The 11,311-nt window shown below is 48.5% G+C and overlaps 1 protein-coding gene across 1 annotated transcript in view; it reads left to right on the top strand.

Annotated features, from left to right (window-relative positions):
• Nucleotides 1–11,311, top strand: part of ccser1 (coiled-coil serine-rich protein 1) — a 138,669-nt gene that overhangs the window by 75,573 nt on the left and 51,785 nt on the right. The window contains exons 11-12 of the mRNA XM_061260523.1: nucleotides 3,182–3,259; nucleotides 9,505–9,588. Of these exons, the coding sequence (XP_061116507.1) occupies nucleotides 3,182–3,259; nucleotides 9,505–9,588 (162 nt within the window). The remainder of the gene's footprint in view (nucleotides 1–3,181; nucleotides 3,260–9,504; nucleotides 9,589–11,311) is intronic.

Genomic DNA, 11,311 nt, shown 5'->3' with positions numbered 1-11,311 from the left:
AAATCAATGAAATGCCTTGCTCATCTCTAACTAGAATACAGAGAGCATCTACGTATACTATTATACCAATACATGGGTATTGGTTATGCTGATAGCCAGATTTGCTTTCAACACCAAGCGTGACAAATATCGCCCTTCGTGATCTCTGTACCAAAGTGCCTCCTTATGAACATAGCAGGCTATCACTCCTTTTAATACACACATAAGTTATGCTTATGCAGTTTCATAAGCTCTATGTATCTTATGTTTTTCTTTTGCCCTCATGCTAGACTTACCTTAGAAACTCACCCTATGAAAAAAAACCCCCAAAAAAACTGATGTCTGTGAAGCCCATTTATTCAGTGAAGCAAAACAAAACATGGAGACTGTGTTTGGACAGTCTTGTACACCAATTTCCATAACATCATCGCAGGTGTACAAGCGAATTAGAGTGGAATGAACAATCAGAAACTCTATTTAATCAGAGGCGTCCATTTAAAATGTTTGCCTATTCGCTAATTATGTGGAACCAACACTGCGGACAGGAAAACCCCCGTCGCCTCAGCGCAAGGCGCAGCTCGTACGGGTAACCGCGGGGACGATACAAGGTCGATGAGCGTTGTAGCGTTTAGAGAAGCGCCGATTTGATTCAGCGTAAGTGCGGCTCGGCGGAGGAAGCGGGTGTGCGGTACGGCAAGCGAGGCGCGGCCGAAGGGCGGTTTCAAGAGCGTGCGGAAGTCTCCCCAACGCTCGATACGTCGGCGCTAGCGCGTTTTTCCGACTTCGTGTTCAACCTGGTGGATAATGTCGTCACCTCTCTTTCTCTGTCACCTCTGCCGGGGTGGCCCCACGGCGCTTTTCTCCAAAGCCGTGGCAGAAACGGAGAGGCCTCTATTGGACACGAACCCCTAAATAACAATTAGAGGCCACCTGAGAAGGTCCTCGAAGGAGCGGGCGACAGAAGAATATGAATATTGAAGAGGTCGCGGCTGGCCCTCCTCGCTGACTCCACGCGCTCATTGACTTGCAAATCCGCCGTCTTCCGTCGCTGTAGGCACTCGACTAACGGGAATTAGGACAGCCTGTTCATTTACGTTTTTTTTCCGTTTTATTTGCTTGACCCTTGATCCCCGTGCCCGGCTTTGAACTGCATGTCTTTCTCCCGTTTGAAGTCTTCAGAAGAAAACCTTGGAGTTATTAAATCCCACACACTCGGTCCAATTTAGAACGGTTAAAACAATAATATTGAAAACTAATATCAGCGAAATGACTCTCTATGTCTCCGGAGCCTTTGAGTGACGAGCTGTGGATTGTAAATACCTCGTAACGTTTGGTGATGTTTGCTGGCTCGGTTGTCTCGCGACCGTTTAAAAAAAACACATCACCGAGGTCTGTGTGTAAAATATGCGCTTAAACCCCCATCCCCCGATACCGGGATTCATCGCTTTGTTCTGCTGATTTTAATGAAAATCATTTGCTAACAGGGGAAAGAAAATGATGGTACATTTTGGCCCCACATTATCATATGTCCAGGAAATTCATGTGGCCTTGGTTGATCCATTTTGTGATAGTAAAATATTATGTGTTATCTGCAAAGGGGCGAATAAATATTTGAACACTACCCACGAGGAATACAGATACAAAAAAAAAATCCATATTTGGAGGCTGTTATAAGCTATAAGGAACAGTAGCTACTGTATGTATGCATATAAATGTGTCAGGTTTTTATAGTCAGAAATAGGCTAACGAAGTCTTTAAAAATAAAAAATTGTTTATTTATTTCTTTAATTAATATTATTATTATTATTTTCTACAAAGGCCATGGGCTTACACTAAAAGCAGGGGGTATAAAAATATAATAAAAGACTTTACGGTTTTGATGGAATTGTCCTCTAAGTTGGCCTTGGCGGACACAACATTAAGCAAGCAATCAAACTCAATTATTTATCTGCAACAGGGCTTCATACCTCAGCAGATTCTTCCGCTCTGTCCTTGCTTTGTTCCAAAGCTGTCTTTGTTTCCCTGTTGAATTTCTTTTTGTCATGTCTGAATACTAAATTCCCTTTTTGACAGCCTTTGGCGGGCGTGCACATACTGGTTGCTAACCAGTCGCGTTCTTTGTGTGGTGGGCTTCACAGTGTTCCTTCCGTAGCTTCAGCATTGTACGGCCTCTACACCACGAAAATAAAAAAAGTTTTAAATAAAAGGGAACCAATTGCATTCAGTGATCCAGACGGAAGTGCAGTATCTGTGGGGTGACATTGGCTCAGGCGGTAAGAGCAGTCGGAGGGTTGCTGACTCAATCCCTGGGTGTGTTGAAGTGTCCCTGAGCAAGACACCCAACCCCCCAATGCTCCTGACAAGCTGGTTGGTGCCTTGCATCACCGTTGGTGTGTGAGTGTGTGTGTGTGAATGGGTGAATGAGAAGCATCAGTTGTACAGCGCTTTGGATACAGGGGCGAACTGTAGTGTAGTGGTTAAGGTTAAGGGACCCCAGTGTAGCCACAATAAGATCTGCACAGCCGTTGGGCCCTTGAGCGAGGCCCTTAACCCTGCATTGCTCCAGGGGAGGATTGTCTCCTGCTTAGTCTAATCAACTCTAAGTCGCTTTTGACATGTAATGTAATGTAATGTAATGGATAAAGGTGCTATATAAATGCTAACCATTTCCTGTTTACCATGTGGAATGCACCAGTCGATTTGAACTGAAATAATAGTCAAAGTAATCACATTAAAAAGCCAAATGTGTAAAAGCAAAGTTGAGCTAAAAAGCCAAAAACAATTGAAAAACAAGCATACGTGTACTGACACGGGAGGTTTTATTTCCCCCGGTACAGTTTTGAGGCGATAAAACGTTTCATTCTGTGCCCGGGCCTCTTCGCCGCTGAGCGTTAGACTTTATTTGTGACCGGAGACGCAAGGACACTCGGCTGTCTGGAGAGACGGTACCTCTGGGAGCCGGGTGACTCTCCTCCCCGGAGTGCTCCGTTTGAACCGTGACGGACTGCGATATACGAGGGTCGATTTTAAAAATGAAGCATAAATTGTGATATTTGAGGGAACATTATGATATGTAGTTTGGGAGTGCGACCGCTTTCTGCGGGTATGTCGTCATATTTGAAGGTATAAAATTCTACCCGACTCTGTCTGTGGGTGTAAGCGTCCCTTTAACCTATTTTTCCTCCCTCTCCCGTTCCTCCAGAGCACGGACACAAGCCCCGCCAGCAGCCTCCACTCTCTTCCCATCAGCCCCTGCAGTGAAAAGTCACTCCCCTTTAAGGTAACGGCAGTCTTAATTCAAGACCAAAAAAAGTCTCATTTAAGAAAAAAAATGTAACAGGGAATTTCAAAACTTATTTAGTGGCATGATGAATAACTGCATGATCTTTTAGGTATTGTACTGTACACGGAATCATCTGAATCTTTGCAAAAAGACTGCATCAAAACATTAAAACATTTTTCCTTGTGGGTCCTTATCATAAAAAAACAGATTTTGCCACAAATTGAAAACCACTTGAGAGATGCCCGCATATTTCGGAATATTCCGGTAAACAAGCGGCCCTCATCCGGTCGTCCTTGATTAGAACGGCGACCCCCTAAGAAACGTGATTAAAATGCGAAGGTTTTTAATGCGGGCGACTGTATGCACCTCACTCCTTACCACCAATCACCTTTTCTCTGCGACGGGGGCTTATCTTATCTCGTTACGTGCGTTTAAATCCCCTGGAGATGCTGGCGAATGCTGCAGGGCGGTTTAGAAAACGCAGGGGAGTAGGGGGGGGGGGTACTGTTTTTTCCCGGCTTGGGGTCGGGCCTTTCGACACGGGCGCGGGCGAAAGAGCGCGGGGAGAACCGAACGGAAACGAGGCCTTCGCTCCTGTCCTCTTTACTGACCTACATGGAGTGGCGGAACTTGCCGGAAAAACATGTGACGCACTACCCCTGCCGGTACCCTTGCGCGATGGGTGGGGAGGGGCGGTGGGAGGAGCTCAGAATAGGGCCCCGTGTATCTGACATTGTGTTGGATGACGGGCGTTTCGGGGGGGGGGGGCGGCGGTTATGGGGGCATCAGCATGCCGCTCCAGAAAAATCAAGTTTTAAAAATAAGCCTCGAAACCCACCTGAGAGAAACCCGTGTCACTTCTTGTCCTACTTTGAGCGAAAAAAAAAAAACTTCCTTTCGCGAACATTTGTTATCCCTGCCTTTTATAATTAGCGCCTGTGGAGAGCTTTCTTCCTCCTGCGGAGCGCGTGCGGGGGCAGCTGGGGAGCACAGGCGCCGGGTCCCGCCCGCTCCCGATCGGGGAGAAAACGCCGGACTCATTTATCCCGCCGTTCCCGCCGTCAGCTTCTGCCCAAACCGGCCCCTCTATTAATAACGGCCCTTTAAACGGGGTGCGTTTTCGGGCAGTGACACTGTGAGAACACTGAGAACACAGGGTTTGTTTTCTGCCTTCTTTAGGAGTGGGGTGTTGGAAGCTCGCCGGTCGGTATGGGGGTCCGGTTCAGAGCGCTCCCAGGAGGCCGGGTCTGGCTCGTGTCGCCCCACGGCCCGTATCTGCCCGTCTCCTCCTCCATAGCGCCTAAAGGGTTAACGTCGTAACTCTGCCCTTATCCGGAGAACCGCGCTAAGAGGCGCTTACTCGCTCGCGTCTCCGAAATCCCCCGTCTCTCGCCGGCTTTAATTCGGCTGAACTCCGTAGGCAGCCAAATATACTTCGCAAAACAAGACAACACAAACAAACATAAATAGATAGCGGCTCCAAGCCCCTCAAGCTAGCGCATGTAAACGCACTGATATGTATATGGTGAATCATTAGCTCCTTCAGACGAGCTTACTGCCCGACGCGCTAATCTGCTTTGAATGAGATCATCGGCAATCCGGTTACACTGCAGGTCTGTCTGAAACCAAACACAGCAGCAGGATGGGTATTCTGCCCTAATATTAGACCGTTTCACAGATGAGTCCACAGTACTTACTGTTCCCAGTTTTCCAGCACTGGCTGTAAATATGCAGAACAATGCAACGCGTTAATTAAAATGCAAGCCGTTCATATAAATGGACCGCTCACCCTTTTTTTATTTGGATAATTGCGCAGTTGGGTATTTGATTGAAAGTAATTGTGTGTAGTCAGCGTTTTTGCCTTGTGGAAGTGTTGCGGTCTATAAATAACAATTACCCAAAAAGAACAGCGCTAGAAATGAAATTATTATTCACATGTACGTTTATTTATTCATTTTATCCGTCTACAGCGGGATTGGCCGATCTTATCCGAAAAGGGCTGGTGTGGGGTGCAGGTTTTTGTTTTAGCCTTGCACTGTGACACCTGATTCTACTTGTCAAGGTCTTGATTGAAGAGCATGATTAGTTAATCAGTTTAATCAGTTTTCATAGTGCTGAGATCTGTCTGTCTGTTTACAGTGCACTCTGTATGTATTTGAACATTCGGTACAATTTCTGCTCCTTACAAGGTGTCAAGGAAGTTTTTTTCTTATTTCTCCATCCATATTTAGTGAGACATTTTAGTGAGATATTTATCCATCTATATCAAAAGCCTCAATCAAGACTAGATACTGAAAGCTTGCTTATAACTGCACTAAGGAAGCGATTGAACATTCAGAAGCAGCTGAGAAGTCAACCGTCCAATTACTTTTGGTCCCCTAAAATGGAGGGGGACTATGTATAAAAAGGGAGGCACTTTAACCTTTAAATTGATTGTTTCATTCAAAATCCAGTGTGCTGGAGTACAGAGCCAAAAGAACAGAAGTTGTCCAAATACATACGGACTGCGCTGTACATTAGCATTGTGACAGTGCTGGCACAGCGTCACCCAGGGAAGTGCTGGCGTCCGCTCTGCCTGTACTCTCACATCGAAACATGAGCTCTGTCTCATTTCTACATACAGGTGATAGCAAAACAGTGCGGTATGGCTCACTGATGTACGATGTTCGAACGAATCCACGATGTACGAACGGACGAATGAATGGCCAGGGGCCCAGTCTCATCGCACTTAGTCCTCTCAGCCTCTGAGCGGCTTTTTATGAAGAAGGGGCTTTTATCTCAGACTTGTTTGTTTGTTTGACGATGTGTCTGGAACAGTGGGCTTTTTAATATTTTTCAAAAGGGCGGGGTCACTTCTCCTCGCCTCGTTGCCTTTCATCTAGGCTGGGACTGACCGGATGACTCATCGGAGTAAATTTCGATGTCTTTGCCGTAGGCCCATTGTTTATTGTCCATTGTGCGCTTGGGCCGAGGGGAGTCGAGTCTCCGTGCGAAGGCAGGCCGCCATTTTGTCTCCGCGGCCTTTATTCACGCCAGGGAGGCTGCAGTGCATCTGCAGTTAACACGGCCGTCCCCTCGGGCAGGGATTTCAAACCGTGCTAAATTTTGCCGTTCGCTCCGCGACCTTTTGAGGAAATGACCTCTCGATAAGACGGACTTGAGATTTCTTTAATGCAGAAATCCAGATATCGGGCACTTAAAACCACGCGCGGGCGGATGCGGCCAAACAAGAGATTATCGGTAGTTATTTGTCGGTATCGCCTCGATTATGCAAAGCCCCGGGCGACTCTGACCTACGAGCTGTGAGATTTGTATCTTTTTTATAGAGCAGAATTGGAAGAGAGAATGCAAGGTCACTCACCCATTGACACAGGGGATTCGGTGCTATCTGACAAAAGCCCCTCTTAGCAGAATCCCTGCTGCCAGAGAGTCTTATGTAAGACAAACAGCAGAAACTATGGCTACAAGAAAACACTGTTTCTTGCGGCCCAGGTTGCGAGTGCTGTCCCTTTGACGCTCCGCTTGCTTTCCTTGGTCTGCCTGTCACCAACCATCTCTGAAGGCTGGGCCGCCTGGTGCTCTCCCCTCTAACCCGTCTTCTTATTGCACGATATCTCCCTGTGTCCCACCCCATACATCCCACCCCATCTCTCTCTGTCTCACTCCATCTCTCTCTCTGTCTCTTCTCACTCTCACCCCATCTCTCCCTGTGTCCCACCCCATACATCCCACCCCATCTCTCTCTGTCTCACTCCATCTCTCTCTCTGTCTCTTCTCACTCTCACCCCATCTCTCCCTGTGTCCCACCCCATACATCCCACCCCATCTCTCTCTGTCTCACTCCATCTCTCTCTCTGTCTCTTCTCACTCTCACCCCATCTCTCCCTGTGTCCCACCCCATACATCCCACCCCATCTCTCTCTGTCTCACTCCATCTCTCTCTCTGTCTCTTCTCACTCTCACCCCATCTCTCCATGTGTCCCACCCCATACATCCCACCCCATCTCTCTCTGTCTCACTCCATCTCTCTCTCTGTCTCTTCTCACTCTCACCCCATCTCTCCCTGTGTCCCACCCCATACATCCCACCCCATCTCTCTCTGTCTCACTCCATCTCTCTCTCTGTCTCTTCTCACTCTCACCCCATCTCTCCCTGTGTCCCACCCCATACATCCCACCCCATCTCTCTCTGTCTCACTCCATCTCTCTCTCTGTCTCTTCTCACTCTCACCCCATCTCTCCCTGTGTCCCACCCCATACATCCCACCCCATCTCTCTCTCAGTCTCACCCCATCTCTCTCTCTGTCTCTCTTCTCACTGTCTCACCCCATCTCTCTCTCTGTCTCTCTTCTCACTGTCTCACTCCATCTCTTCTCTCTGTCTTTCTCCATCTCACTGTCTCACTGTCTCATCTCTCTGTATGTCTCACGTCATCTCTCTGTATGTCTCACGTCATCGCTCTGTGTCTCACGCCATCTCTCTGTATGTCTCACTCCATCTCTCTGTCTCGTTCCATCTCTCTGTCTTGCTCCATCTCACTGTCTCACTCCATCTCTCTCTCTATGTCTCTCTTCTCACTGTCTCACTCCATCTCTTCTCTCTGTCTCACTCCATCTCTCCGTATGTCTCACGCCATCTCTCTGTGTCTCACGCCATCTCTCTCTCATCTCTGCGTCTCACTCTGCTTCACTCTCACCCCATCTCTCTGTATGTCTCACGCCATCTCTCTGTGTCTCACTCCATCTCACTGTCTCATCTCTGCGTCTCACTCTGCCTCACTCTCACTCCATCTCTCCGTATGTCTCACTCCATCTCTCCGTGTCTCACGCCATCTCTCTGTCTCATCTCTGTCTGTCTCACACCATCTCTTTTTGCGTTTCACTCTATTTCACTGTCTCATCTCATCTCTGTGTATCTCAGCCATCTCTCTATGTCCCAGCTAGTCTCTGTATATCTTACCCCATCTCTCTCTGTCCCAACCGATCCCTGTGTGTCTCACTCCATCTCCTTGTGACTCACATTTTGAAACGAGGGGATTTTGGAGATTTCAAAGAGTGTACTATCAAAGAGTGGTAAAAAAAAAACCCCTCAGAAAAATGTCCCTGTCTTCTGGTTCAGAACTCATTCCCTGTATCTGGGTCTCTGGTGCTAAATCCAGACCTCCAGATGAGGGTAAATCTGGGCCGGTTGTAGCCGATTGGTTCCTCTCAGCAGCGCTGGTCCCCCCCTCCCTGTTGTCTCTTTGACGCTCCAATACCACAACCCCCCCCAACCCACCCCCTCTAGGGCCCGTTCCTCTCCTTAAAGCCGCAGTCACCGCTCCGCCTACCAGTCCTCTAATGGGCGCTGACAAGACAAGGTCACCTGGAAGTGTAGCACGTGCCTCCTCTCCCTCACTCCCGCCTCATGCTAATTCAGCGGAGGAGAGGAGAGAGCATAGCTCTCGCTCCACTTCAAACCCGGTTCCCCACACCTCCTGTCACCAAAAAAAAGCGCCGTCCTCACAATCTGACACAGCGCAACACAGCTGCCCGTGCTCCGATAAGGAAACATTACTTCCCTTCCGTCGTCTGTTCGGGATTTACGCTGCGAAGGAAACCGAACGCGGGGAAAAGATTTTCATTAGGCACGCTAAGCTTTATAGTCAGCCTGAGATTCGATCAAGATTTTCCCTCTAAACTTTGGCTCGTGTGTAGAGTAAATGTTTAGAGTGAATGCTTTTTTTTGCTTTGCAGGCACGTTCAGCAGCGAGTTCGCTTTCCGGTTTGCGAAGGAAAAAGACAAACACTTTATATACGAGACAAAGTTAAAGGCAAATGTTTAATGAAAACCGGCATTAGGGCCTTGGAGGTAGAAACAGCACTATAATTCATAGTGGTTCCAGGCGTTTCAGGTCTTGACCATAAATTGTTTAAGCAATGAATGGAAGCTGCCAACAGCACACTAACCTGCTTCTAGTCCGACCTGTAATAGCTCAAACTGCAGTGCTGTTCCCTTCCCCTGGTGGTACGTGCTCCGTACCTCAAACTACAACTTACCAAGGCATGGATACGGGCCTTTCATAAGACCCCATTTTAATGCCCAGGCCTAATTAGATACACATATGAAATGATAATCATGAGGCAAACTGCGGTTGTTGTCATCGGAGAACTGCCCCTTGCCACCACCTCAGCCCCCCTCAGAAGCTTTGAGCGACTCCTTTGGCACTCTTTTGATGTTCTTCTTCTCTCCTCCCCCGAGCAGGATCCTGGGAGAGATGAGAGCCAGTCCCTCTTCCTGCTGCTGAAGGACAAGGACGAGCTGATCGTGAGACTGCAGAGCGAGCTGGTGAGGGGAGGGAGGGTCCACGTCCGTACCAGCCAAAATGGAGGGTCTGTGTTCGTACGAGCCAAAATGGAGGCCGCCCAGGCCTGAGCTGGGAAAGAGAAGGGAATCTAATATATTTGTTGAGCCCAAGTAGACCGCCCCCAAGCGAATAGTAGGCAGTGGGAACAAGTAGGGTGGAGTAGAGTCAGAAGTGAGATGCTCTACACTGAGACTTTGGGGATAGGGTGGAGTAGAGACAGATGTTAGACGCTCTACTCTGAGACTTTGGGGATAGGGTAGAGAAGAGACAGATGTTAGACGCTCTACTCTGAGACTTTGGGGATAGGGTGGAGTACAGACGCTCCACTCTGAGACTTTGGGGATAGGGTGGAGTAGAGAGAGATGTTAGACGCTCCACTCTGAGACTTTGGGGATAGGGTGGAGTAGAGACAGATGAGACGTGAGACTATGAAGCTGCAGGGAAGAGACAAAGATGAGGCAGTGGTGAGACAGGAGCCAACGGTGAGACATTACTATGAGACAGGACACAATGGTGAGACACATTACTGTGAGACAGGACACAATGGTGAGACACATTACTGTCAGACAGGACACAATGGTGAGACACATTACTGTGAGACAGGACACAATGGTGAGACACATTACTGTGAGACAGGACACAATGGTGAGACACATTACTGTGAGACAGGACACAATGGTGAGACACATTACTGTGAGACAGGACACAATGGTGAGACACATTACTGTGAGACAGGACACAATGGTGAGACACATTACTGTGAGACAGGACACAATGGTGAGACACATTACTGTAAGACAGTGGTAAAAAGTAAAGTGGATGGCAAAGGACTGTGAGACATTTAGGTTCTGGTAAAGAGACAGAGAGGAGACACAAGACTGAGACATTGGGAATATAGTGGTGCAAAGACTGCGATGAGATACAGGACTGTGATGCATTTGATAGTGGTAATAGTGGTAATAGTGGCAACGAGACAGAGAGGAAACACAAGACTGAGAGGTTGAGAAGATGGCAGTAAAGAGACCGCAATGACACACAGGACTGTGAGTGGTAACGAGACAGAGAGGAGACACAGGACTGTGAGTGGTAACGAGACAGAGAGGAGACACAGGACTGAGAGACACATTTGGTATCGGCAGTGGTAACGAGACAGAGAGGAGACACAGGACTGAGAGACACATTTGGTATCGGTCGTGGTGAGGAGTGGGAGACGCTGGAGGGAGACGCAGGACTGTGAGATGGCGGGGAGACGGGGAGACGGGAGAGTGTGAAAGCGTTCGACGGCAGCTGGCAGCGGGCAGTGACAGGGAGGCAGCGCAGTGCCAGCGGGATCCACCGGTGGCAGCGCAGCGCCTGAGCGATGTTCGCGCGGAGACGGTAAATGGCGAGTGGCAGACGGCGGGAGAGTAACTGGCGGCTGCCCTTGCCAATAAAGCGTGTGAGTTGCGAGGCGGATCGACCAAAACAGCAGAGGGCACTGCCGAGGTCTAAAATACGGGGACAGTTGGGAGAAAGGGGCTTGTCCTGGAAGATGCGTATCTTGCTTTATTGCTCCTTTTTATATTCTCATTTTGTTTGGTCACATTGATTTAATGGCTTCCCTTCAAGCTTTAACAATGGAAATGGCGGTCCCCAGTCCTCGTTAATAAAGATTAAACAGGAAGCGATGAAGGTAGGCTAACGGAGTGGAGAAGCGCAGTGCCA

The sequence above is a fragment of the Conger conger genome, chromosome 11 (assembly GCF_963514075.1).
Source record: "Conger conger chromosome 11, fConCon1.1, whole genome shotgun sequence".
NCBI classification, from domain to species: Eukaryota; Metazoa; Chordata; class Actinopteri; order Anguilliformes; family Congridae; genus Conger; species Conger conger.
Note: the sequence above shows the minus strand (reverse complement) of the source record. Positions and strands in the feature narration are given on the sequence as shown.